Below are 25836 nucleotides of genomic sequence, written 5' to 3' on the forward strand. Positions count from 1 at the left end.
CACAGGGGAGAGTGGATTGTTGTTGTTGTTAAAACCAATCTTTTTCTGTGTGTTTCTTATCCTCAACATCCAACCAGGTGTCTGGGGCTCAGCTGCCTGATTGGGGCTTCTATCAGTTTGAGGTTGGATCAGACCGTATCGTTAACCAGGATGCCAACATATGGAATGTTGAGGAACATAAATACACCAGATGTGAGTGACAACAGTTTGATATTTACTTTAGTTGAAAAAAAACCTATTTGTGGCCCAATTAAGCAGCTCACATTCAAAATAAAGTGAAAATAAGAAACAGCACACCGTGTCATAGACAGCTCAGTCACACTTTTCACTGAAAATAAAACATTACCCGAAGCAACATATCTTGCACAAATGGAACAAAGCAATCAGTGGAAGATAATTTGGGCACAACAAGTTGAGACGTCAAAGGTCAAAAGTTCACATACAGCACTATGCGGTTGTGACATTCATGGAGCATCCTTATGTGATATAGGTTGGAATATTAAGTATGATTGCATATTACTGGGATTACCATTAACGATATATACAAGTTACTGGTGGTAAAAGACAATGTAAAGTCTTCATTTTATCGATGTCACTCGTATAAGAACACCAAGAACATTGACATTCTGTGGTGAGAATTTAACAATATTGACAAACTCAATATTGGAAAATCAGTTAAATTTTCCAATGGACCGAAACAGTTGCAACAACTTATAAGACTGACTGAAATATTTGATAACAAACTAAAATTGTTCACTTTTGTACCATGTATAGTTGGTGATGATAAAGATGGTGATATCAGTGACAGTCTGCAGCAACCAGATGAAGAACAGACATATACAACTGGGTCCAATCATCATCTAGGATTTATGGATAAATTCCTAGAACTGCAGGTGAGAATTGGGATTGCTTACATGGAGTGGCTAATTGCAAAAAAGACATGCAATTAATCCATTTTCCCACATACAGAGAGCACTTAGGGAACTATATCGAGGGTTGACAAACAGAAGGCCTTAACTCAAAAAGTGCCTTTTTGAGAAAAATGAGTAAAATAATATTTTGCATTGAGATGTGACCAAGTATTTATTGTGCTATATAGATGCAATAGGAAGTTGAATTGAGTTAAGGCTTTATGATTTTAAGAATCGGTGGTATTACAGATTATTTTGGTACCAAAATCTCAAAATGGCCAAAAAGTGAGTTAAGGCCTTCTGTTTGTCAACCCTCGATATATGACATGATCAAGGGAATGAGTCACATGTCAGCAATTTTCAGTTAGAAGTTTTTACATAATTTTCTGGCAGTTTACAAATGCTACATTTTGATGCAAACCCCATCAAAATCGGACAGCTGGTTACTGAGTTATGAGCAATTTATCAATGGCTGAAAACAATATAAAACAAAAGAATTTGAACACTATTTTTGCCAATATCTCAAAAACAATATTCGCGACATCCGACTCATTCCCCTTGATCATGTCACATATGTGAGCAGCTCATAATAATAGGCAAGACACACAGTATTGTGGATTGATATAGAATGGTGTACACCTAGCTGGGCCCAGTGCCTTTGTAAACCGCATTTTGCAAATTTATGCAGGCATAAGTTGGTTGGGACTTAATGGCTGCATGTAAAAGCAAAAACTGAATAATTCTTGTTTATTATGAGTTGATCATAGTACCTTATAAATAAGGTACAAGACAAGATCCTGTAAACTTGGAATATAAATATCAGAAAACTGAAATAAGTAAATTAAGCACTACTTGTAATGATACATGGAGTGCGGTGACCAGGCATTTTGCAAAGTCTTTGATTTTATCTATCGTAATTCTGACAGGTGGGTAAGAGGTGTTTGTTGCTAATATTGATTTTGAGATAGAGCCTATGATACTATTCAACTTCTTTTGTATTTTTTTGTTCCAAGCAATACTAAAATGACCATTATTGATGGAACCCAAGTCCAACTGTGATGGAGTTTTCAGAGTAATAAAGCTTTGAAAATGGCACATATAATATAATGAAAACTTCATTTTGATTTTGGACGACAAACGATTAATTTGGCTTGATCACAATTGCATCACATATGCTTTCTAAATTGAACAATGTTAAGGCTATTAAAATACATTTTATCTTCCCAGGTCCCATTATTATTTTTTTCATTCCTTTGTAACTTTGCTTTCTTAACATTACTTTATTTTAGTGGAGGATGCTTGCAGCAAACCAAGAAGTACATCAGGAGCATCGCTATAGCTCGGAACCATTAGAATGGCTATTGATGCAAAGAGGTATAGCCTACTGGATGAACCCAACCAATAATGTGAGTATTTTGAATATTTATGGCCAATACCGTAAAAACTCGATAGTTAGCATATGTGCCTACTATTGAGCGCGTGTAAAACATGCAAACATGAAGAGCCCCATCCTCAAAAGTGTAAAGTGTTTTGAGCAAATCATCGATACACATAATTATATACGAACAAGTAAACCTGCAAATCATGAGTTCATTTGGTAAAGCGCCGGACTATAGTACAATTTCATGTTTTCAAAAGCGCTCGCACATACCGTAAACATTCACCTAATGGCGGTTTGGGCTCTCTTACATAACTGGAATTTTAGACACAGCCTAAAAGTGCCCTCCCAAAAAATCCCACCAGGAAATAAGGACACATACCCTTAATTCTTGTTGGGATTTTTAGAAGAGGGGGCTCTCTATTTGTACATGAAATTTACCCCAAGGCAAAGGAGCCCAGGGGCACCATTAGTCGAACGTTTACGGTATGCTAACTATCAAGTTTTTCGGTAGTCCATTTAGCTTTCTTGAGGGAAGTGCATCTGTACACGCAGACGTAAACTGCTCAAATAAAGAAAGTCCGCAGTCATGTAACCCGACCTACACCAAAACCAGATCTTGTTTTGACAGTTGATTCATACGGTCGTGTGCAGAATCTTGTTAGCTCCAATTTGATACCAAATTTGCTAGCAAATACTCAAAAGTGACAAAGATTGATACCAGTTTATGGCATTTGGTGCATTTTCAAAAGTTGCAAATCAAAACGAAGCATGCGGTTGAAATTGCTTAGCGTGGCAATATGGTCAAGCTTGCTTGCCCACGATGGGCCCCTGTCGACTATCCCAAGTGCGCGCTTTATTCAATTGTTAATTTAAAATGCATGGATTACTACAGTGAATAATAGGGCACGATGCGATCGATATGACCTAGCGGTTGTTTCGCGCTCTGCCATTCACCTCTACAGGTCCGTGTGGTCCGTTTTTAATTGGTATCTTTTGAAAATGCACCAAATTTCATATACTGGTATCAATCTCTGTGAATTTAGAGTTTTCGGTAGCAAATTTGGTATCAAATTGCAGCTAACAAGATTCTGCACACGACCTTTTCAATCAAATTGTCATAACAAGATCAGGTTTTGGTGTAGGACGGGTTACATGACTGCGGACTTTGTTTATTTGAGGTGTTTAGTACTAACATCATACTCAAGAGGTAGCCAAATGGACTAGAGCATTAATACTTTATATATCATGACAGAAAAGAACACGCTAATGAGCAATCATCTAGCGATCTCCACAGATTAGAGGAGAAAATTTTCCACCTAGCGGCGAAACTACTCCTCGTACAAACGGAGGAAAAGACTCCATATAGCTATGGAGGAAATTCAAAAGCTGCGAAATTACATATCATAAGGCTGCCACCTTTCTCATTTTCGAATTCTATCATACGATTATAATTATATTGGAATATAATTTATTAATGACATACATATGGATGTATAGTGTACATTAAATTGATAAGTTTGAGACAAACAATAAAACAATACTGCCACACAAGTTCCTTGACAATGAAATGCCTGACACTGATTGAGGTCACAAAATTAGATGTCAACAAGAAACAAGGTCAGTTCAAAGTTCAATCTTTCTGAACAGACTCATTATGATTGAAAAATGAATCAAATACTGAATCCCTCCATTTCAAGTCAGTTGCCTGTAGATGTAAAGGATGCAACATCCCACGGTCAAAATGTAAGTTCCAGTATCTGATTCATTTTTCAATCCTGCATGTCCACTGCCTCAGTACATGTGGTGTACCACGTCTCGTCTCTGTCATAATTGAGCCATTTGTACATTCCTTCCCAGGCAGGCTTGTACTTTGTATGATGTTTTTTTGCAATGGGGACTGCCATTTTTTAAAAATCAACGATTCTTATACAGATCTACGCGTCCATGCATCGTAAAATTAAGGATTCCATACAGTTTTTATCGGACCCTCTGGTCACTTTCAACTTGTGATTAAAGGAGTCCAAAATGGCCAAAATAAAAAAATAAGGAGTCCCTGGATGCGTCAGATGCGACCCCTGTTCAAAACTTGCATATTTTACTGTGCAAGCATCTGGATCTATACCGTCGTTGATTGATTCGCCATTTGGATGCGAAAGATGTTGAATTAACCTGAATTTCCCTGGTGTTGATCTTCGCACTAAACCAATAGGTGAAAGTATTAAATTTTCTATTGGTTTTCGATCAAATGGACCGGCAATATGTTTTAAATCAATTTCTTTCTTTCATTTGGCTAGCGCCCTCTCTGGATCGTTAATGACCGATTTCATATTGCTTGATTCTCTTGAAATTCATTTGCCCATACATGTATAATTTAGCTTACTTGTGAAACCCCTTCATTTTGTATTATTGCTGACCCTTTATCAAGGTATAACTCGAATAAAGGTACCAGAGACTCTAAATTGATTGGCGACGAATATTTGCAACACACACACACTAAAACCTGATTTACAAGGCCTATGTGCCCTTTTGATCATTACTTCCCCCGCCTCTTTACTACATGTGGATGCTCCATGGCCTGTTGACTAACATTTTGCGCATTTGTGGGCGTAAGCGCAAATTAGTCTGGAGCATGATGAGGTTTTATTGAACTTAGAGCAGATTCTGTCTGCTATACTTGCCCCTGATTGCCCTTGAGATAACCTGTTTCCGACTTGCGACCGATACCCTCCTGACAGACCCCCTCCCCCTTGAAGAAATGGCCTATATTTGTTAGGGTCCTCTGCATCGGTACAGCCACATAAAAAGCCTAAAGCTCACCATCTACTATTAATTGCCCATGACCGATTAGGAACCGCTTGCTGACGCATTCTAAATTGTTGGTCATACAAGTGCCAACCCCACCCCAAACCTTGATGCTGCTGTTCTTACCAAATTGACATATTTGAGCATTTCTTAAACTTTACTCGGATGGGCTTCTAAGTAAACTGAGCAAAACACCAGAAATATATTCATCCATGAGTGAATGGATGTTATCACTCTCCTAGGCTTATTACTCTTCCAAAAAATATTGCCCCCTTCATTGACCGTATTACGAGCCATGCCCTGTTTTTCTTGATTCCATTGATTTGGGTCAGACTTTTCCAGCAAAAGAGTGAAGTCTACATATGTGTACATCCATATCAAAACGATGCACTTGTCGCCTACTACATGTGTCTCATTTCACATAATAGCTGTAAATACCAAACTCATCTCAAGTAGAGGTCACTTCAAATCATCCCCAAGTCACATGGTTTAAGAATACAGTGAACATTTTCTTAACCATTATGGGACTTGGGGATTATTGGAAGTGATCTCCACTAGAGATGAGTCTGGTATTTATTCCTAGCTATTATTTAAAAAGAGAAACACGTAGCAGCCGACAAGTGCATCGTTTTGATACAGATGTACACATATTCCCCATGAATTATTTTCAATTTCATACTTTCAGGGACTGTCATCCCTAAAGGATTACAATCTGAGACTAGTGGTGTGATTATTGTGATACCACACAGTCTTCATTGCTTTTTGATTCACATTTACATTTTTGTTTCAAATACCACAGGGGTGTTTGGGACCTGGGTTCATCTGCACATCACACGACATTAACAAAAGTAACATAGTCTGTGTAGATCTAGCCATACGTTTATACGGTGATAAATGAGTTTTTCTGAAAATTCCTGGGCCTGGAACAGACTCGCCCGAGTGTTGTTGAATGTAATTAAGCCAGTTGAGTTACTAAGTTAAGCCACGCCCAGATGAACATTTCCATAGCAAAAATCAAGATATTTCATCCATATGACGGTGAAAATGGCAAGAAGGTATAGGGTAAAACGCATATTTAATTTGTATTGCACGGTTAATTTTGCACTGGTAAATTCAAGCTTGAAGTTGAAGCCGGCAGTTGCACTACGCAGGTGGTTAAAAAGTCACTGCGTCACAAATCCATAATAGCACCAAGTTATAAAAAATATCAAAATACATCAAAAATTGACATCAAAATGTTCTAAAATGAAACTCATCAAACCGACATAAAAGTTATTAAAAACAGTATAAATTATTAAAAGGTGATGATGCACCGGATAAAAAGGGATAATTTTCGAAATAAAACAAATCAAATAACCCAGCGAAATAAAATTTGTGTCTGCTCAGTCAACAGCGCCCCCCTCTGCTATCCAGTCTTGGATATCTTCTCCTGTGGCTCTTGATGAGGGTAGGGTAACTTTGGCGGTATCTCAAGGAAGTCTGCTCAGCTCCCCTAGGTTTGCTGTTTGCCTAAATCAGGGAAGTGCCACTACAGAAAGTAGTGGTTCATCTGATGATAATAGCTAATGTTTCTGTTGTCCTGCTATTCAGTCTTGGATATCCTCTTCTGTGGCTCTTGATGAGGGTACGGTAACTTTGGCGGTATCTCAAGGAAGTCTTCTCAAGTCCCCTAGGTTGTCTGCTGTTTGCCTAATCAGGGAAGTGCCACTACAGAAAGTAGTGGTTCATCTGATGATAATAGCTAATGTTTCTGTTGTCCTGCTATCCAGTCTTGGATATCCTCTTCTGTGGCTCTTAATGAGGGTAGGGTTCATGCGATAGGGTTATCGCATGAAAACACACACTTTTTGAATTTGAACTGAATTTGAAAAAGTATCAAAAAATTTGAAAAAGAAATTTTTCAAGCAATCCATATTTGTTTCATGAGATTGAGAAGGTTATTTTAATTGAAATGTGGTCTCTTTATAATGTTTGAGTGCTACTAAACTTGACAGCTGGATTAAATTGCAATTTTTTGTTCATGAATTAATGAATTATACAATGAAAACTGTATCTTTGACTAACACTTGGATATGGAATTTGAGTGGGACAAGTTTCAGAAGATAACCAATGAATTCCATGTCAGTCTCTTCGTGTCTGTAGGCACAGTACAGTTATCTCTCGATTCTCTCCTAATACTTACGGATTTGGGCGGTGATTGTTGGTATCACATATAGATATTGCATTAGTGCCCTCTTGTTGCAGTCACTTTACATGGTGACCTCTTTGTTTGGAGCATGACTGCAAGAATAAGAGCCTTTTTACATGCTTAATAAGCAATCATCTAACAATCTCCACAAAATAGAGGAGAACAATTTCCACCTGGCAGTGGAACTTTTCTATTGGTTTTTGATCAAATGGCCCGGCACTATGTTTTAAATCAATTAATATTATAAGTAATTGTTTTGTACCAGTTTTGGGGTATGACTCCACCACAACAATTATATTTCAATATATTAAATTTTGGACTTTGCAACATTACAAATACAGCCTGTCTCAAAAAAAATTGTGCAAGTGAAAAGCGCCCTCTTTGGCAATTAGAAAATACTGTTGTGACATAATGCTTACATCACTGTCACGGGCACAATCTTAGCTCTCAAATGCCGTTTGTTCTGTTCAATTTGCTTGTTCCAATTTCGAATTATGTTTATTTAACAACGAAAGGGTAAAATCACAATTGTGCCACTTTTACTAGGGAAGAGAGCTGTACATATAAATCAATGATAGCTGATGTTGATGCGTTTAATGCACTCCCCTTTCGGGCGCACGCATTAGACGATCAACATCAGCACGCTGGCATTATTTTGTCTAATATCTCTCCCAACAAGTAGTATGCGTTCATTAACCTATAACATGTATAAGTGGCCAAATATTTGCTTGTCTTTTAACATGTCTTAAGTGACTAAGAGAACAGTATTTACCATGATAAAATCATTGACATACACATGCAAAACAGCAGAATGTGAAATCCATTTTTACAACAGAATGTGAAATATTTATTTATCTTTTAATTTCTTTTAAGTGGAAAAAGAGAATCATCATTCCTGCATCATGATAAAACAGTAAAAACAGTCAAAACTTTTTTGTATTGTGTATTCTTTTGATAAACTCTTGATAAACTTGATGCTCTCACTGTTACATGTAAAGCCCTCTTCCATAGTAAAAGTGGCACAATTGTGATTTTGCCCTTTCGTCTTTCACTAAACATATCTCGAGATTAAAACAAGGAAATTGAACAGAACAAACGGCATTTGAGAGCTAAGACTACACCCTTGACGTTGATGTAAGCATTATTTCACAACGATACTTTCTAATTGCCAAAGAGGGCGCTTTTCACTTGCACAATTTTTTTTGAGACAGGCTGTATATTTACATATATATGGTAAGTCCTCTTTGTGCTGAATGTGGGCAATGGTAGTTGCTGGGGTCATTGCTTTTTTGGACGGTCTGTCATCATCTGTCGTATTACCCCATCAGACTCACAATCCACACATAAATTTGAGTTCATGCTCTAAACCTTTTGGGAGCTGTACTCACCCTCTGGACATCAACATTTCCTAACTTGAAATGCATAGTGGGTAGCTTTGCAGTACTGCATCATGAATGCTTGCAGCTGTTCGCACTTCTTCAAGTCTTACATCTATAAACCAATTAATACGAAATTAAAAAATACTGCAACTGATGTATTGCAAATTAGCTAAGGTATTTACAAGATCTTTTTAATTTTACACTTTGTATGTAGGAAGTAACTCTGGTACAGTAATAGGATGTGTGTGTTTTGTAATTATACTGATTATTCTATTTTTATTTGCATCATGAAGTTATCTCACTTTCCTCGTTGTGATATTGGGTTTCAAGTCGTCATCGTCATCTCTTTCTTCATACCTCATGACCTCTGGTGGATGTTTTGTGTGGAGTGAGGCAGTCTTCACACTTGATGTCAACCAGGTTATGATGAATCTTGTTGAATATCACCAAGCTACTTTGAAGGCGTCTTTCTTGGAGAGAAGGCCAGTTTAGAGCGCTGATCATGATCTCATATCAGAAACACTGCTGGTATATGGGTAGTCGCCAACAACGAATCAAGCAGCACTTTGCTGAATTTGTTCAACCTTGTTGATGTTTCTCTTAGTGTGAGGATCTTATGATGGAGATATAATTCAACAGTAGGGCAAATGTATGTAGTGTATTACGCAGCTTCCTTCACTTGTTTACTACAATGACTGAGATTGTGTTACAAGAAAGCTCTTTAATGGCATCAACATGGGTATTGAAGTCAAGATGGGTATCCAGGTGGACACCAAGATATTTGGCTGAGCTTACTACTTCCAAGGCTTGACCATGAACTGCATAGGATGCTGGAAGGGGATCCTCTTGTTGGTTATTTGGAGGACTTGGCATTTGGCTGCGTTAAGCCATTTCGATTTCCAGTCTTGGAGAGTGCCGAGGTCTTTCTGGAGTTTAATTTAGAGTCCGAAGTTTTCTGTTTTACGGAAAACGGGAAAAAATCACGGAATCAGAGGTACAACACGGAAACCCTGGACCAAAACAAGCATATTTAAAGCACTGTACTTTAAATATGCTTTCTAAACAACATTCCAATGTGAGACATTTGGAACGACGATAAATTACCTTTAAAGTACAAATAAAGCATTAATGACCAGAAAAGTACATTTAAAGCATACTGAAAAAAGCACATTTAAAGTACTGTACTTTAATTGTACTTTATACCAAACAAGCATATTTAAAGCACTGTACTTTAAATATGCTTTCTAAACAACATTCCAATGTGCGACATTTGGAACGACGATAAAGTACCTTTAAAGTACAAATAAAGCACAATGACCAGAAAAGTACATTTAAAGCATACTGAAAAAAGCACATTTAAAGTACTGTACTTTATTTGTACTTTATACCAAAGAAGCATATTTAAAGCACTGTGCTTTAAATATGCTTTCTAAACAACATTCCAATGTGCGACATTTGGAACTACGATATAGTACCTTTAAAGTACAAATAAAGCACAATGACTAGAAAAGTACATTTAAAGCATACTGAAGCATACAGTAAGCTTATAATTATAAGCTTACTTATAATTATAAGCTTACCACATTTATGGAGCTTATCAAAGTATTGGTAACACAATTATGTTCACATGCAAGCATACATTACCAGTAACTATCTCCTGTAATCAAGCCTGTATTTGTAAGTCCATTAAGTCCCTCATTTTATATAAATATGAACAGTTTTATACATCCATTGCATTATACAACCTTAGCACAAGATGGCCGTTGGTATTTTTCAAATCTAGAAGAATATAGTCATGTGACTTGTACATGTAAACATCATATATCCATGATGTCCACAATAAAGTACATTTAAAGTACACTGAAAAGCACATTTTAAGTACTCTTACATTGCTGACAATACCGGGGAAAACCAATCCAGGTAAAGTATACATAAAGTACTGATAAAGTATATTTAAAGTACACACTGATGTTCAAAATTTGGTTAAGTCCAAAATAAGCACAATTAAAGTATACTCACTGACACTGGGAAAAAACTAAGTCCAAATAAAGTATAGTTAAAGCATAAAAAATTTCCCATATTTATCAAAATATTCATAAAGTATAATTAAAGTTACATAAAGCACATTTAAAGTACCTTTTAAGTACACAGTTTTTCCAGGATATGAAAAATAAGCACATTTAAAGTACACTTTATATGTACTAATTACCCAGAAAGTACAGTTAAAGTACCCATAAAGTACAGATAAAGTACATTTCTAATGTGCTTTATTTGGTCCAGGGAAATGACATTTTTGTATGACGTGACAAAATTGTTAAAAGATAAGAGAAATAAATGTTAAAAACAATCATGAGTTGTGTGTGTCAATTTTATGATAAAAAATACTGTTTAATAATACCTACACATGTAAATAAAGGTGTATTACCAAGGCATGAACCCCCTATCCATCCAAACATCGTAACAATCGGCCTGTTATCGTGAGAATATTCCAATCAGAGCATATTGATCACGATATTGAACACTTTATTATAATGACATTAATATCATTCATAATCATTGTTTATACATTTTAAGCTTTATTCATAAAACATGAATTTACAAATTTTACAACACGGATTACAACACGGAAAATGGGTTTTAGAAAATGGTAAATTTTGGACTCTAGTTTAATTGAATCAGCACTTAAAGTTATCTGGTGGTACAAGATGCTGTTGTCAGCAAACAATCTAGCAGTGGCAGATGAAACACACTCAGGTAGATCATTGATAAATATTAAGAAAAGGAGGGGTCTAACACGCTCCCCTGCGAAACACCAGCTTCCAAACTTCTGACCAATCACCAGTACAACCTGTGTTCTGGAGTGAAGGAAGTCACTGATCCAATGGTATGTGCTGCCATGTATGCCATAATGTTTGACCTTTGTAAAAGATAGCGGTGAGACACTTTATCTCACCGTCCCTTGTCCTTTTAGAGTGGATAAAGTTTCTGCTGAGTACACAGGAAAATTAGATACAGTCATAATATTTATTTTAGAAAAAAATATATCTAATTTATGTATTTTCAAACTTTTGGTAAAGATATTATCGTTTCTTCCAAAAGATGACACTGTATATTTATTTTGTTTTTCAGGCACAAATACATTTTCTTGGTAATCCAGTAATATGGTGGTCATCAAGTATAAGCCTAGTCATTTACATGTTTATATTGTGCGTGTTTGTGGTCAGGTGGTGTCGGCAATGTGAGGATTTGAGTACAGGTAAGATAGAAACATATTGAATAGGTATTGCAATTTTGAATTTAATTTGTGATACGATCAGTTTGTTATACTTTATCATGTTTCTGGTGTCCTTAATCTTGTTTTGAGTCTTCAAAAGTGGTTATGACCTTTTTCACTTTGCTACTTTTCCATAGTATTTCACCACTTGTATTGACTGATAGAGCCAAGCCCCGTTCGTCATCGAATTGTTTACTCGGGTCCGAAATTTTCTCTAATAGGGTACCCAAATCCACATATTCCCTGTTTATTATCTTTGTTTTAATACTTTGTGGCACCGAACTTCCAAGGGGACTGCACACTGAGACAAGTGGAGTGAACCCCCACTGATGTTGATTTATGTCAACATATGGTGCTAAAACAGGAGTACCTGATATCCTATTCCCATCATGTAATACCAAATTTGTGCCCATCTGTGATGTATTAGTATTCAGACTAGTACTCATCATCCCTATATTTGCTCCCATAGGCATAACGTTACGAGTACTGGCATTGGTATTGTTAATTGGCACCTGTTAACACATTTGTACTTGTGTTCAACCCGGACCCACTTGCAACATTATCATTACTGATACACCCCAATTGACCTATATCGCCCCAGTCATTGCACCCCCAACATGCCCTGTATTGAACATTGCATTCATATTTCTTTGACCAATTTGCATGCTAGTATTCAACATATTTCCATTATCATCATTACTCATATTTGCCATAGGCATTGTACTTGATTGATTGGTAGGATTAATGACCAATCTATCACTTACACAAGCGCTATTGTTACCCATTGGCACTGCAATCACATGCGCATTGTTCGCCAATGTATTACACTAGTATGAACTGGCACTGGCAAAGCATTATCGTTCATTGCATTACAATGTACCTTGTAGTAGTTGATCGGCCATAGCTCTCGGTTGCACCTGAGGCTGTGCTGCTTGAGGCTGCATGTTGATACCACCTATATTCTGTACAACATTACTTGGTCGTGCTGCTGGTTTGGTTCGATGTTTCTCTGTTCACCATTTCCGCCATCTTGAATCGCCTCCTCCGTTGGCGGTGCGCCTAATGCTGCTGACGCCCCCAAACTGCGACCCCGACCACGAGGCTGCGTTATAATGTTTATTGCGTTACCATGGTCACCATTGTTCACAACTAGTCGGATCGCATTTGCTTGCGATCGTGTTTGTCTTTCTGTCTGTAAGTTCGTAGATGACGAGTCCACGTTCCTTAGATCATTCAAATACGTTCTACCTCTCCCTCTTGAGCCTCTTCCTCTTGAACTTCAACGTCCCATCATTTGTGTATCAGAATTAATTTGAGACTCTGAATCATATGATGACTCGTAAAGTTGTAAAGATCTGTCAGTACGTGTAGCGTATTTTTCCCGTATTTTAATTTTTTACCGAGTTTCAAAGTCAGTTATATCAATTAAAACTCAGCTCAGACTAGCAAGTTCTATATAAACATGTAAAATATGTGATGTAACGTACCAAATTTAATGGTTCCACTGCCAAACAAGTATGGTATGTTGTATTGACTATTGATGACTGATGAAATTTTCTTACGATGCAAACTTGTTGGATAGTCATTCATCAATGATCATAACAATCAATCGCGCACCCAGATCTTGCAAAATCCGCAAATCCCATTGGATCCCTGGTCGGGCCAAAATCATAACAAGACACAATACATGGCTGGATATGACCTAAACCCGGAAGTACAAAACCCCACCCAAATGGGATCGTCTACTTCTCGCCAGGGGTAAATTAGTTTTCCTGCTGTGCTCGTAAAACTTTATTTTATTATTTATTCCCAGCATTAAAGCGCTCTACAACACACATTTTGTCTGTACTTAGATTGTGACCCTAACAACACTTTAATGGATTGGGGCAGTCAGGGGTTAACACCCTACTCTTTTCGAAAATATGATATACATGTATAGGTATGACTCCCTATATACATGGGACTGACTTCTTAACGTCCCCTCTGAAGGACGGAGTACTGTCATGGTTTACCTACTCATTCTAAATGTACATATGTGCCTTAGTAAAAAAGTGGTGAGGTCATTCTTGGCTAGGAACACAACGAAAAGATGTTTGGGAATGATGTTTAGCAAATGCCAGTTTTAAGCTTACTCGCATGGAATGGCATGGACATTTCTGTATTTGGTAACTTTTTAATGGAAAATATATTATGGGGAGGGCAGTTATTAATCCTAACGGGCCTTTTTTGGAGAGGGGGCAGGAATGAAGGATGGAAGAAACAAAGAAGAGCAAGAGAAAAGTTTTTCTCAGGTGTGGTTTTGAATCGGGTGCCAGATGCGCGCACAGCCATACCTTGCCATGGGGGTGTACCTTGGTCAGCCAAGCTTGCCGTGACCATATGACTGTTCACATGATGACGCAATCACATCACGTGGGATACCCGCGCTTACAGAATTTTTGTGAATTGAGATTTCTTGATGTTTGGTTTGGTTAGGGTTAAGGGGGCAACTATTAAAAACAGCACATATTAACCTGCTACATTTTCCATTTCCATTTCAGATGAGTGGGACAGATTCTTAATAGCAGGTGTCTTATTTGGTGGTGGTTGGTTAGCCAATTATCTACCGTACTTCTTAATGGAAAGAACACTATTCTTACATCACTATCTACCAGCTTACATATGCAAAATAGCACTTCTACCAGTCACGCTTCAACTTATTTATTTACACGTGCTAAGGTAAAGTATGAAGTCTATTCTTTAAAATAAAAAATAAATAAATTATTCCGCTGCCATTAGGATACATCAGAATCATTTCCACTTCCCCAAGTCCGCATCTGATGTGCAGGTACTCTCAGCGACTTAGATTGTGATTACCCTCAGCAGCTCCCCATTTTACTCCTGGGTGGAGTGAAGCAATTGGGAATTATTAAGCTATCTTGCTCAAGGACACAACACACTGGCCGTGGTGAGGCTCGAACCCGCAACCTTTCGATTATGAAGCTCGCGCCCTAAGCATTGGGCCACTGTGCTTCCTATTCGGCCACTGTGCTTGAGTTGCATTGAAATTGCCATGAAATTACTGATGGGACTGTCAACTTGTGTGGTTTTAGTATAAATTTTAACTCTATACTAAAATCATGTTTATAAACCTATATGTTTTCTTGGTTGATATCAGAATCCCAGTCGTGAAGTTAATTTTGACTATGTTTGGTGGTTTGCAATTTGCATTTTTATGAGTTCCTCGTACTTGGAACTTGCCCATACTTTCTGGAAGTTTGGGGGCACAATTAATAATTAAGTGTAAAAAAAATGTTCACTGAGAATAGGAATTTTGTTGCATGCACCAGAATATAATGTAGTGCTGAATATTACTTATTGGGACTGATTGGCTTACGAACAGTAAAACCTGGTTGACCATTAACTGCACATAATCAGTATAATCTAATGTGCCTTAATTGTGATGTTCTGCCTATACAACCATAGACTAGACCTTTGAGATCAAGTCACCCAACCATGGTGACCAGCATGTCAATGATTTCTGAAGGTGTAGGATTCCTATATATAAAAGGAATAGATTCATGCTTGTCAAAACCATTTTGCACTGACCTCACTATTTGACCATTACAGTGATGGTCATTTTTGGAGTGATGTGTGGTCAAGGTGACACAATATCATTTCCAGCTTAGTTGCCAGTAAAGTGCATTGACATCCCAGGGTGGTGGGGTTGTGCAGCTGAGGCCTCGAAACCATAACCCATTTCAAAGGGTTGTTTTAATTAAAACCTACAAAAGTAGACACAATTTTAAGTGTGCATATCACTTGTTGGGAGTGAAATTGAGATGTTGATGCATCTAATGTATGAGCCCCAAAGGGTAAGTGAATTAGATGCATCAACATCTCAGTACAAGTGCATTATTTTGTAAAATTTTTTGAGCAGTTAAGTGATACTCATTTATTAACCGATTTCATACACAAGAAAAAATAATGTGATTTTTGCTTTTTGTAAAACAAATTTGTCACTAAAAATGTTGGAAAATGCAAGCAAATGTAAAGCATCCACCTGCAGGAAAAATGAACACGCCCGCAAGTACTACAATGAGTGCGTGCCTGTACAATTATATATACAATATTCATGTTTATGCATGGCTAGTAATTTGCTAACGTTTGCTCTGCTCGGATCTCACTATCTAGCAATCTAGGGTGTTTTTGTTTCAATGTGTGAGTGTTTGTGTTTCTATGTATCTTGTGTTTTATGTAATTCAGTTCTGTATATTCTGTGGTGCATGAATTTGTTTCTTTTGTGAATATCTGCCTGTCTGTCTGTCTTTAAACTTTATTCATAACCTCATTAATAAGCGATGCGTCTTGATCCAATCATATTTTATTATTTGTGAAAGCGCTTGAACGCAAATCGAGGTCATTAATATCTCACAATTGACCGCAAAATGCATAATTGTTCCAATGTCGCATTACAATTGACTTCTGCGTGTGCCGTATTATGCGTCCAACGAACTGCGCGCGCGCTGGCTGCCATATTTGGATTGCGCGCTACCATATTTGCACAGATTCTGATACGCACTTTTGATTCGATTTTGGGAAAGGGAAGATGTAAAAATTGTAAAAATTGTTTATTTTTACAAACCTTTGAGGAAAATTTTGTGTTATTTTGTAAAGATAAAAGATCAAAGTGACGGTTATGAATGAGGTTAATAACTTTGCATCGGTTCTATGTCGGAAAATAAAAAAAATCTAAACATTTTGCTTTGGACCTCGGAATATCCCTCGGGGCTGCGCCCCTCGAGATATTCCTCGGTTCCAAAGGCAAAATGTTTAGATTTTTCACAATGCCCTCCAAATAACCGATGCGCAGTTATTAACCTCTAAATGTACAATTTCAGTCAAATTTTAATTTGGTTATTCTGTGCCAAATATTATAAAAATATAAATAACAACTGTCTGGAAAGTTTTCTGGTCATTTTAGAACTAGTAAGGTAAAATAAAATAAAAGTCGCTTACTGTAGCTCACAATGTAGCTGCTTAACTGTGGTGTTCTATCCAGGGATTTAAAGTCATGCTCTGTTGATCTTAATCAAAATGAATAAATGGCTTTAACCAAACTCATTAAAAAAAATCGTACATTATGGCTTTAAGTTCCGTCTGTCTCTGTGTCTGTCTTTCTGTCCTTTACAATATTCAGCATCCTTAAAGAGAAGCTATAATCACAGTCAGTTTCACCATTCAGTATTAATTAAGTGTCAATTTCTACCAGCAAGGTGTGTTAGCATCCCTTTCGGAACACAACATACTTAAAACATAATCATTGTTCCCACAATGTAACATGTTAAGTTCCAGTTAATATTTCACAAACCATATGCATTTTGAATGAAATTTGCCTTTGCTTGTTTTTACATACCCATAGCATGAAGTCAATTAATGGTGCAAGTGTGAGAGAGTGATGATACAGAACATTTTAATGTTGGCTTCCTGGCTTGTTTAGATTCATTTAAAGTTAATATCTGGTAATATAATGAGTTTTAAGAAATGGACCACTACCAGAAACTGTTCATTCTTCAATTTTATTATGAAGAGAAGAAACCCTTCCCATTTTGTATTTATATATATTAGATAATATTTAACATTTAGAAGTCAATTAATCAAAGAAACCCAATGAAATCGGTATACAAACTGGAATTAATTATTCATACAACTGATTAGTATTGGTGAAAGTACGGCATAACAAGTTGGTATCACCAACACCTTTTCTATCCTCTCTGGAATTGGGGGTGTAACCACTTGCCTATTGGTAAACGAGGCAGATGCACAGTTTATTAATTACAGTTGGCACACTCAAAGTTAACCTTTTATATGCTATCAAAGCTTCATGTGCACATGGCATACTCAAAATTAACCTTCTGCATGCTATCAAGGCTTCATCTGCAGAAATGGGCAATTTTATGTGTAACCGATATTATGATACTAAAAGTGTTTGGGACTGCTATGCAGATAAATTGAATTTGCCAATTAATTGATCAATCTATTTAGTGATCTCATAATTGATATCATGATTGATTGATTGATTAGTTGGTAAATTGATTGATTATTGTATTTTGATTGATTTATTGACTGATTCCCTCATCCTTTTCTTCATTCATTTTGTTTATGTGTTGTTTGCATGTTCATTCATTTCATTCATTCATTCATCCATTGAGATAGTCAACTATAATTGATCATTCTTCAAATAAATAATTTTGTATCAATTAAGCTTGCACATATAACTTTGCGTCATATCCCTGTTCTTGCAAATCAGCAGTTAAACTAGCATATTTATTTTGTTTGTAATTATGGGTTTTGTGGATAATTGTTATCAAAAATACCTTGTAAACATGTTGTCAATCTAGCCAAAATGTTTGAAATTTCCCCCAAAATTGGTGTGAAAATTTGTAAAATTTAAGAACAGTTTCTTATTTTGGCCAAAATTTTTACTTTTGCTATACGGATGGGTCCAAATTTCTTGAAAAATTGGTATATTGATTGGTCCACCTACAAATTCTCAGCAGCACACCCCTACCAAAACCAAACATGAGTACCCCCGGGTCAATCACAAAAAAATTACCCAATGTTCCCCTTATGAAATGATTACTATAGATCAGGTCACTATCAGGGTGGCCAATATAGGACAGTGCATTGATATAATGATAATCTTCAAGTCACCTAATTGGGCTACCAACTCACAGTTTTGGCAATCCTGATATCAAGGGTTAATTACAGGTAACTGAAGCAGGTGTGACAATGGCACACATGATAACACTGTAATAGATAAGTAGATCACTAGGACATTGACATCATGAATTTACTGCCACACTGGAGATTTGATAGAGTCCACCTTGGCATACTTTGAATAATTTAGTATCTTAGGTATGTTAAATATTCATGGCAAGAATAAATTATGCAAACTGGTCTGGTACCTTTAAGAAAATAGTTAATATCTGCATAATAGTTGAAAAAAATGTGTTTCATTTAAAAACATAAAGGTCCAAAACACATCTCCGAATTTGGATTGATTCAGACAAGCAAACTTGCATACTCATAAAATTTAACCATATTTGAAGACAAAATGTGCAGGATGTTAAGAAATTAAAGAATGTTTAAGCCTTCCAAAACCCATCTCAAATTATGCACTTCTGACCATCATGTCCATTTTAGATATGCTATCCATCGCCATCATGGCTTCCATGCACACACAGTATATTGCTCAATGTAGTAAAGATAACCTTTGAGTTGGAGCAAATTTCTCAAAATTGGTAGTGATTAATATTACCAAACTTACGTCATGATGAAATAATCATTTTGAAGATAAAATGTGCTGACCTTAAAAGATTGAACAATGTTTAAGACTTCTGCTATTCATTTGAAAAATGCACTTATTGTTCAGCTCCTCTATGGAAATTTTCATATGATGCGAACTTGTTGGATAGTCATTCATCAATGAACAATCAATTGCACACTCAGATTTTGCAAAATCCGCAAATCCCATTGGATCCCTGGTCGGGCCAAAACCATAACAAGACACAATACATGGCTGGATATGACCTAAACCCGGAAGTGCAAGACCCCACCCAAATGGGATCGTCCACTTCTCGCCAGGGATAAATTAGTTTTCCAGCTGTGCTAGTAAAACTTTATTTTCCATGGCAGCCATCTATGATCATTGAGGTTCCACCAAACAAACCATGGGTTTTGAGGTCTTATATTTTTTGTTGTATGTCAACAATAATTATAATTGCTTATATTTTCGGGATGATCTTATTTCATGTTGTTCTAAGCAAATATAATGTTCCAGATACGCTAGTTAATAAATACATGAAGAAAAAGCACCTTAAATTTGCACTTTCTGTTTAATAGGGGCCGTCCATAATTTTCGCCATTTTAAGTTATGCACAAAGCATGCGTAAGAGGGGGGAGGGGGTAAAAAATTTGAGCATGTGTGCATAAAAAAATGGCGATTTGTTTGAGCAATAAAAAAATATGAAAGTGTAAAATAATGGTATTTTCCCAACATTTTATTCATAGCTTAATAACCCAAATGACATTTTTTAACAAATTCTATAATATACCAATAGTAATTTTATCTCTAATATTAGTTTTATTTCGAGTCTATTATGCACAGCGGTCATATTATTATACCTTTTGTTGAATACAAAACTTTATTATGTCACTCTATACAGCTAAAAGTTATATTCTAAAAGTTGAAATAGTAAATTCAAGTCTCCCTTTCGTCAAACGTTTTCTGAGACCCAGTCGTACATAGGCTACTCACCCAACCAAAATTTGAGAACTCACAGCCCCTTCACCGGGTTTTTGATGCAAGGAAGGATGCACACCTTGATTTCGGATATTTTGTTTGAAGTAATATTATTTTTTATGTTTATTATGTGGAAGTCTTTTAGACCAAGAAAGAACTGCCACGCATGCCATTAGGAATGAATGGTGTTAAACTTTATCCTAAAGTTTATCTGACATGGGGAAAGAAAATAAGGTTGCAATTTTGATTTATATAGGCCTACTTTGTAGTGGGTACTCCCACACCAAAGTTGCATCGTATACGCCCGTACCCCGGCAGAGCCTCTATTCATGGCATATTTTTCGCCTTTTTATTTGTGCATAACTTGAGGGGGGAGGGGGGTAAAAAGTTACGCACGCTTTGTGCGTAATTGAAAATGGCGAAAATTATGGACGGCCCCTTAGTATTCCTTTTTGGACTAAAACTTTTTAACATGTTCTAGCAGCCCGATATAAAACTGTGACACTCGAAAGGCCATATCTCTGGAATGAAACATCCGATTAAGATTATTTAAACACCAAAATGTTTCTTTCATCAATTCCCAGCCAATAAGTTAGGTCTGAATCAATTTAAAAGTACTTCAATTTTTAGTGGACATGCCTAATAATATATATAGTAATAAAATAATATTTATTTCTTATATAGCCCATTACATACAAAATCTCAATGCACTTTACAATATGTTAAAAAACACCAAAACTACAAAGATTAATTGCACAAATAATTTTCAACTATATCAAATAATATACAACTGATACCCAGATAAAACTCAGAACCAGCTGAGATGAGAATAGGTTAAAAGGTAAAGTACAAATTTAAAAGTTCAAGAAATATCACTAAATGCATTGGTAAAAAGGTAAGTTTTTAAAAATACTCTTAAAAAGATTGATGGAATCTGCAGATCTAATTTTTATAGGCAAGTTATTCCACAAGACTGGAGCTGCATTACAAAAAGTTCTCACACCATAAAACTTTGTATTGCACTTTGGGACACTCAACAAGTTTTGTGTAGTAGAACGTAGTGAATGGGTGGGTTGATATGTATTAACCAATTTTTTTTAAATACAATGGGCTAGATCATGCAAGGCCTTGAAAGTAATCAGGAGCAGCATGGGAACGATACGCTGCTCAATTGGAAGCCAGTGGAGATCGTATAAAACCGGCTTCATGTGGTCACAATATTTTGCACGAGAGACCAGGCGCGCAGCAGAATTCTGAAAGCGCTGCAATTTGGCGATCTCATGTTTTGGAAGGCCAAAGAGAAGACTGTTGCAGCAGTCTTAATCTCGAAATGACAAATGAATGTACAAGACGCTCAGTTGATATACTATCAAGATACTTGCAGATCTTACCAATCTTGCAAAAGAGGCTGATCTTGTTAAAGCTTAACATGCTCTTTCATGTCAAGTGCACTATCACCAAGATCTCGAGCTGAGGTTGATGGGTCTACTAGCTGCATTACCAATGGTAAGTGGTGGTAGTAGCAGGGTCTGTGCAAATTGAGATGACAGATGAATAACCTCAGTTTTTGTATCATTCAGCATTAGCTTATTGGTAACTGCCCATGCCTTAATATCTGAAACACATCGTTCAAATATCAATACTCTCACTACACTTTGATGGAACAAGGACTATATACAACTGTGTGTCATCAGCATAAAATCATGTAACTCAACCCATAGGATGAAACGATGTCACCTAGTGGGGCAGTATATACATGGTAAATATGAGTGGACCCAATATGGAATGCTGAGGTACACCCTCATGAAATAAGAATTCATCAGAGGTGACACCACAAACATCAATGCACTGAGAACGGCCCTTCAGATAGGATGACATATATTTAATGCTGTGCCTTTATAATACCATAGCGATGACGCAGTCGCTGCAGCAGGATGTCATGATCAATTAAAATTGAACGCAGCCGAAAAATCAAGTAAAATGAGAGCGGCTTCCTGGCACTGATCAACTGCACAAAGCAGAAAGAAAATCACAAAAAAGTGAATTTTTGGCAATTTTTGTTCGGTACATCATAACAAAAAAACACGCTTTCCAAAAATTTTTGTTTTGCTTTTTTCTTAATCTTGAGGCACCATTCCAAAACGGTTTTTTTAGTTTTTTGATATTGGCCTTATTTTTGGAGATATTAACCATATAAGGCATCAAAATGAACTTTTGAAAATTCACAACCGCCTATTTGCACAAAATGATGCCTAAAATTGGAAATAGACCAAAATATAAAAAAATGAGAAAACTGTTTCTTAAGTCAATCATGCTTTTTATGATGAGCATAATTGCTTACCTATAGATGCTGTATTTATTGAGTTATCGTGTACCTAAATCGTCATTTTACCGAGAAAATGAACATTGAAATAAAGGCCGTTGAAGTTTAAAGTGGTCACATTTTGCACTTAGATCGAAGTTCACAGGAGAATGCGACAGTTCTCGTTTTTCTACCTTACATTACGTGAACATCGGTAAATCCACAGCCCCTTGAGAAGTTTGAGCGAAATCTATTCATATCTTGATGTTTAAATCGGGGGAAAGAACTTGAAAAAAATCACATTTTATCAGCTAAAACGGAGCCATTTGACCGCTAGGTTTTGTGAAATCAGTGCTTCCGTGGTGTTTCCATAAGATGCGCCACGCATGCAGATAAGCGTCGCGTATGCGTAGCGTATTTGTGTATTAACAAAATGCGCTATACGCAACGCGATTGCGTTGTTGTGCGAATGCGCGCGTGTACCCTGCTGGTACAACAAAGATTTTCTTTCCTTAAAATTTCAAACACGAGTGGAATAGTGAAATAAAATCCTTAAAATATTGCAGTTGGAGTTTATAAATCTGGATTTTCATTCCTTGTATTTATAAAAAACATAACAAAGTACAAACATATAAAAAAAAATCAATTTCGAGAAAGAAACAATGTCTAGAGTACACAGCCGCGTTAAGACAAAGTCTGCAATTGATGTTGTCTTATTACATAGCGCAGTGGAGTTATATGTTGCCAGGCAAGACTTAGGGGAGTCTGCCACTTTCAACGGGAAAATTCCACTTGAGATTGGAACACGCGTCAAGTTATGTTCAGATACTGTTCGATGATGATCAAGATTATGTGGTGGTGTGTGTTGGAATAGTAAAAGTTCTACGTAACCTTCCACCGCGATAGTGTGACATGGACACCCTCCTAGACCTTTCTGTTGTCTTTCACGATAACCAGGCATATCTGCATCAACTGATCCAGTATTGGTTAATTTCTTGACTTTGAAATAAGTCTTGTAACTTCCTACCGGGTTATCACTTCTCACCGGGTTATCACTCGGTACAGGAGCAGGTCTAAGTTTCTCTGGAAGGTAGCATCTGATCCATTTGCTACAACAGTATGCACACACATATAGTCTGTATATGTCCTGTTTTCAGGTCCCATGGTTTTCATGGTTGAAAGTCTCCAGTGATTGAGTATCCATCATATAAATGTCCCATCCAGAAGAGGACCTGTTGCATTGCATTATCAAACACAACAGCCTCTTTCTGTCTTTGTTCCTCTGTCGATAGCTGTGTCTGCTCAACGTACAGGTGCCTTGTCTTCTCCAATCAGACAGCCAACCAAAATGACCCCACAGAAGACCACTTAAGTATGCCCAAATATGTTCTATCATATTCTACACAGATTGCTTTGAATGATTTGTCAGAGTTGGTAGATCCAAGTCCAGATCCTTAAACATCCTCACCATATAGACAAGACCAGGCCATGACTTCACCTATAGGTATCCAGTCTGGACCTCTGTCAGATACGATCACCGTGCATATCTTCCCTTCTTCCACTGCACTTTGAAGCAAAGGCTTAATATTGTTCACATGTTCACAGATGTTGACATGAAACTTCTGTTTGGGTAGCACTACATGTAATATGGTCCCGTACATCCAAGCGCTATGTGTTGCCTATGATGTTCATCTGAAGTAAATTGTCATCCAGTTTCTTTTTTCAACACACGCATATACCCCCCTTTCCAACGGTTAAAAGGTCTCCTGGATGTGGACAATTGTGATCAACATAATTCACAGGAGATTCATCGTCATCAGATCCACATTCATGCACCCGTCTTATTTGGTGATATTGTGATGTATAGCTAATGTCCCGACTTTCAATTTAGCCATGCAATCGCACGAAAATATGCACACTTCCTCCGCAAAGCCATGTAATCGCACAACAATATGCACACTTTCTCCGCAAAGTCTTCTGCTAATTCTTAATGGAGTTTCACATGAGAGTTGCAATAATGTGCATCAACATGGTCTTTTCTCTTGTTGTTACATTTTGGAAGTATCTTCTCGGATTTCAGTTCTTTGTAATACAAACTTGCCTTGTTCCTCTTGTTTGGTATCCTCAGAAGGCGGGAACAGGACAATCTACTTATGCTATCCAAATCATTCACCGTGCTCTCAAGGTGATGCTTAAGTCCAGGAATACTAGTTCCACATGAGAGTCCCGTAGTGGTTCTTCTCTGTAGATCTGCAGGGAATGTACTGTTTGAATAAATTGTGTTGCTATTGGCACTATTTCCTGGAACTCTTCATGTAGATCCAAGGATTAAGCCACTCGTTTGCGCAAATGAAGTCAGTCACTCAGCCTATGCGCCTTCATGCATGTGATGGCATAGCTGTGTAGGAGTGTATCACCTGTGGAAGAGATGATGCATGTTTACGTCATCGTTTCAAAAAAAATTAAATGGCGAAAAATGGCGAACATTTGGTCGAATCTTTCCATTACTATCATATCGTGAAAAACCAAATAGCTGAGGAGTTAGCTCAATATGCTAGGAAAATATTCTCTTCGATGACCCCATGACGAGACTGGCTAAATAAGCTGTATTTTTGCTGGAAAGGGTCAGAATAATTGGCAGTCGATGTGCGCCATCTTGGAAAAATTTAGGGTAACAAACTCCTCAGCAACTGTCAATCAAACTACCGTAAACTACGGGATAAGTCCATTTCACTATTGAAGTAGTACGCACAACGTTGTCGTGCACATGTACACGTAAATTTTAGGCTAAGCGACTAGTACGGTACCAAACTCCCTAGCAACCGGTACCAACCTCCCTAGCAACCGTCACTCAAACTGCCGAAATGTGTCAGTCAAACTGCCGTGAAGTGACTTCAATTTTTATACAGGGATTGAATACGAGTGTCACAGCCCTGGTAGATCTGGCCGACCACCACCATGTGATTCGGAGGATGATGAACCTTTGGTAACAAACCCCCACAAGCACTTGCTTTGTTGCAAAATATCTACGGCCTAATGGAAGCACCGCACAATGAAGTATATGAGCCTGTGATTCCAGTTTCAAAATTCCAGGACTTGAGGACACAAACTTTACCCAGAATCTGCTAACTTATTTTTTGATCAGGAGATAAGGAAAGAAAACTTGAACGGGAATAAGGTGGTTAAGCACATGGACAAACCCAAAAATGTAAGCTTGACCGAAGAATTGTCTTGACCATGTTGGATCAAGTGGAATTGCAATTTCCAGGGTCTACATGTATAACAGACTGCATAAATTTGCAAAACTTGTTGATG

At 37.1% G+C, this 25836-nt stretch overlaps 1 protein-coding gene across 1 annotated transcript in view; it reads left to right on the forward strand.

Annotated features, from left to right (window-relative positions):
* Positions 1 to 25836, forward strand: part of LOC140136964 (protein O-mannosyl-transferase 1-like) — a 44281-nt gene that overhangs the window by 15280 nt on the left and 3165 nt on the right. Inside the window, 5 exon segments of the mRNA XM_072158628.1 lie at positions 78 to 192; positions 775 to 893; positions 2201 to 2317; positions 11791 to 11917; positions 14476 to 14653. Of these exon segments, the coding sequence (XP_072014729.1) occupies positions 78 to 192; positions 775 to 893; positions 2201 to 2317; positions 11791 to 11917; positions 14476 to 14653 (656 nt within the window).

Source organism: Amphiura filiformis, chromosome 17 (genome assembly GCF_039555335.1).
Source record: "Amphiura filiformis chromosome 17, Afil_fr2py, whole genome shotgun sequence".
Classification (NCBI taxonomy): domain Eukaryota; kingdom Metazoa; phylum Echinodermata; class Ophiuroidea; order Amphilepidida; family Amphiuridae; genus Amphiura; species Amphiura filiformis.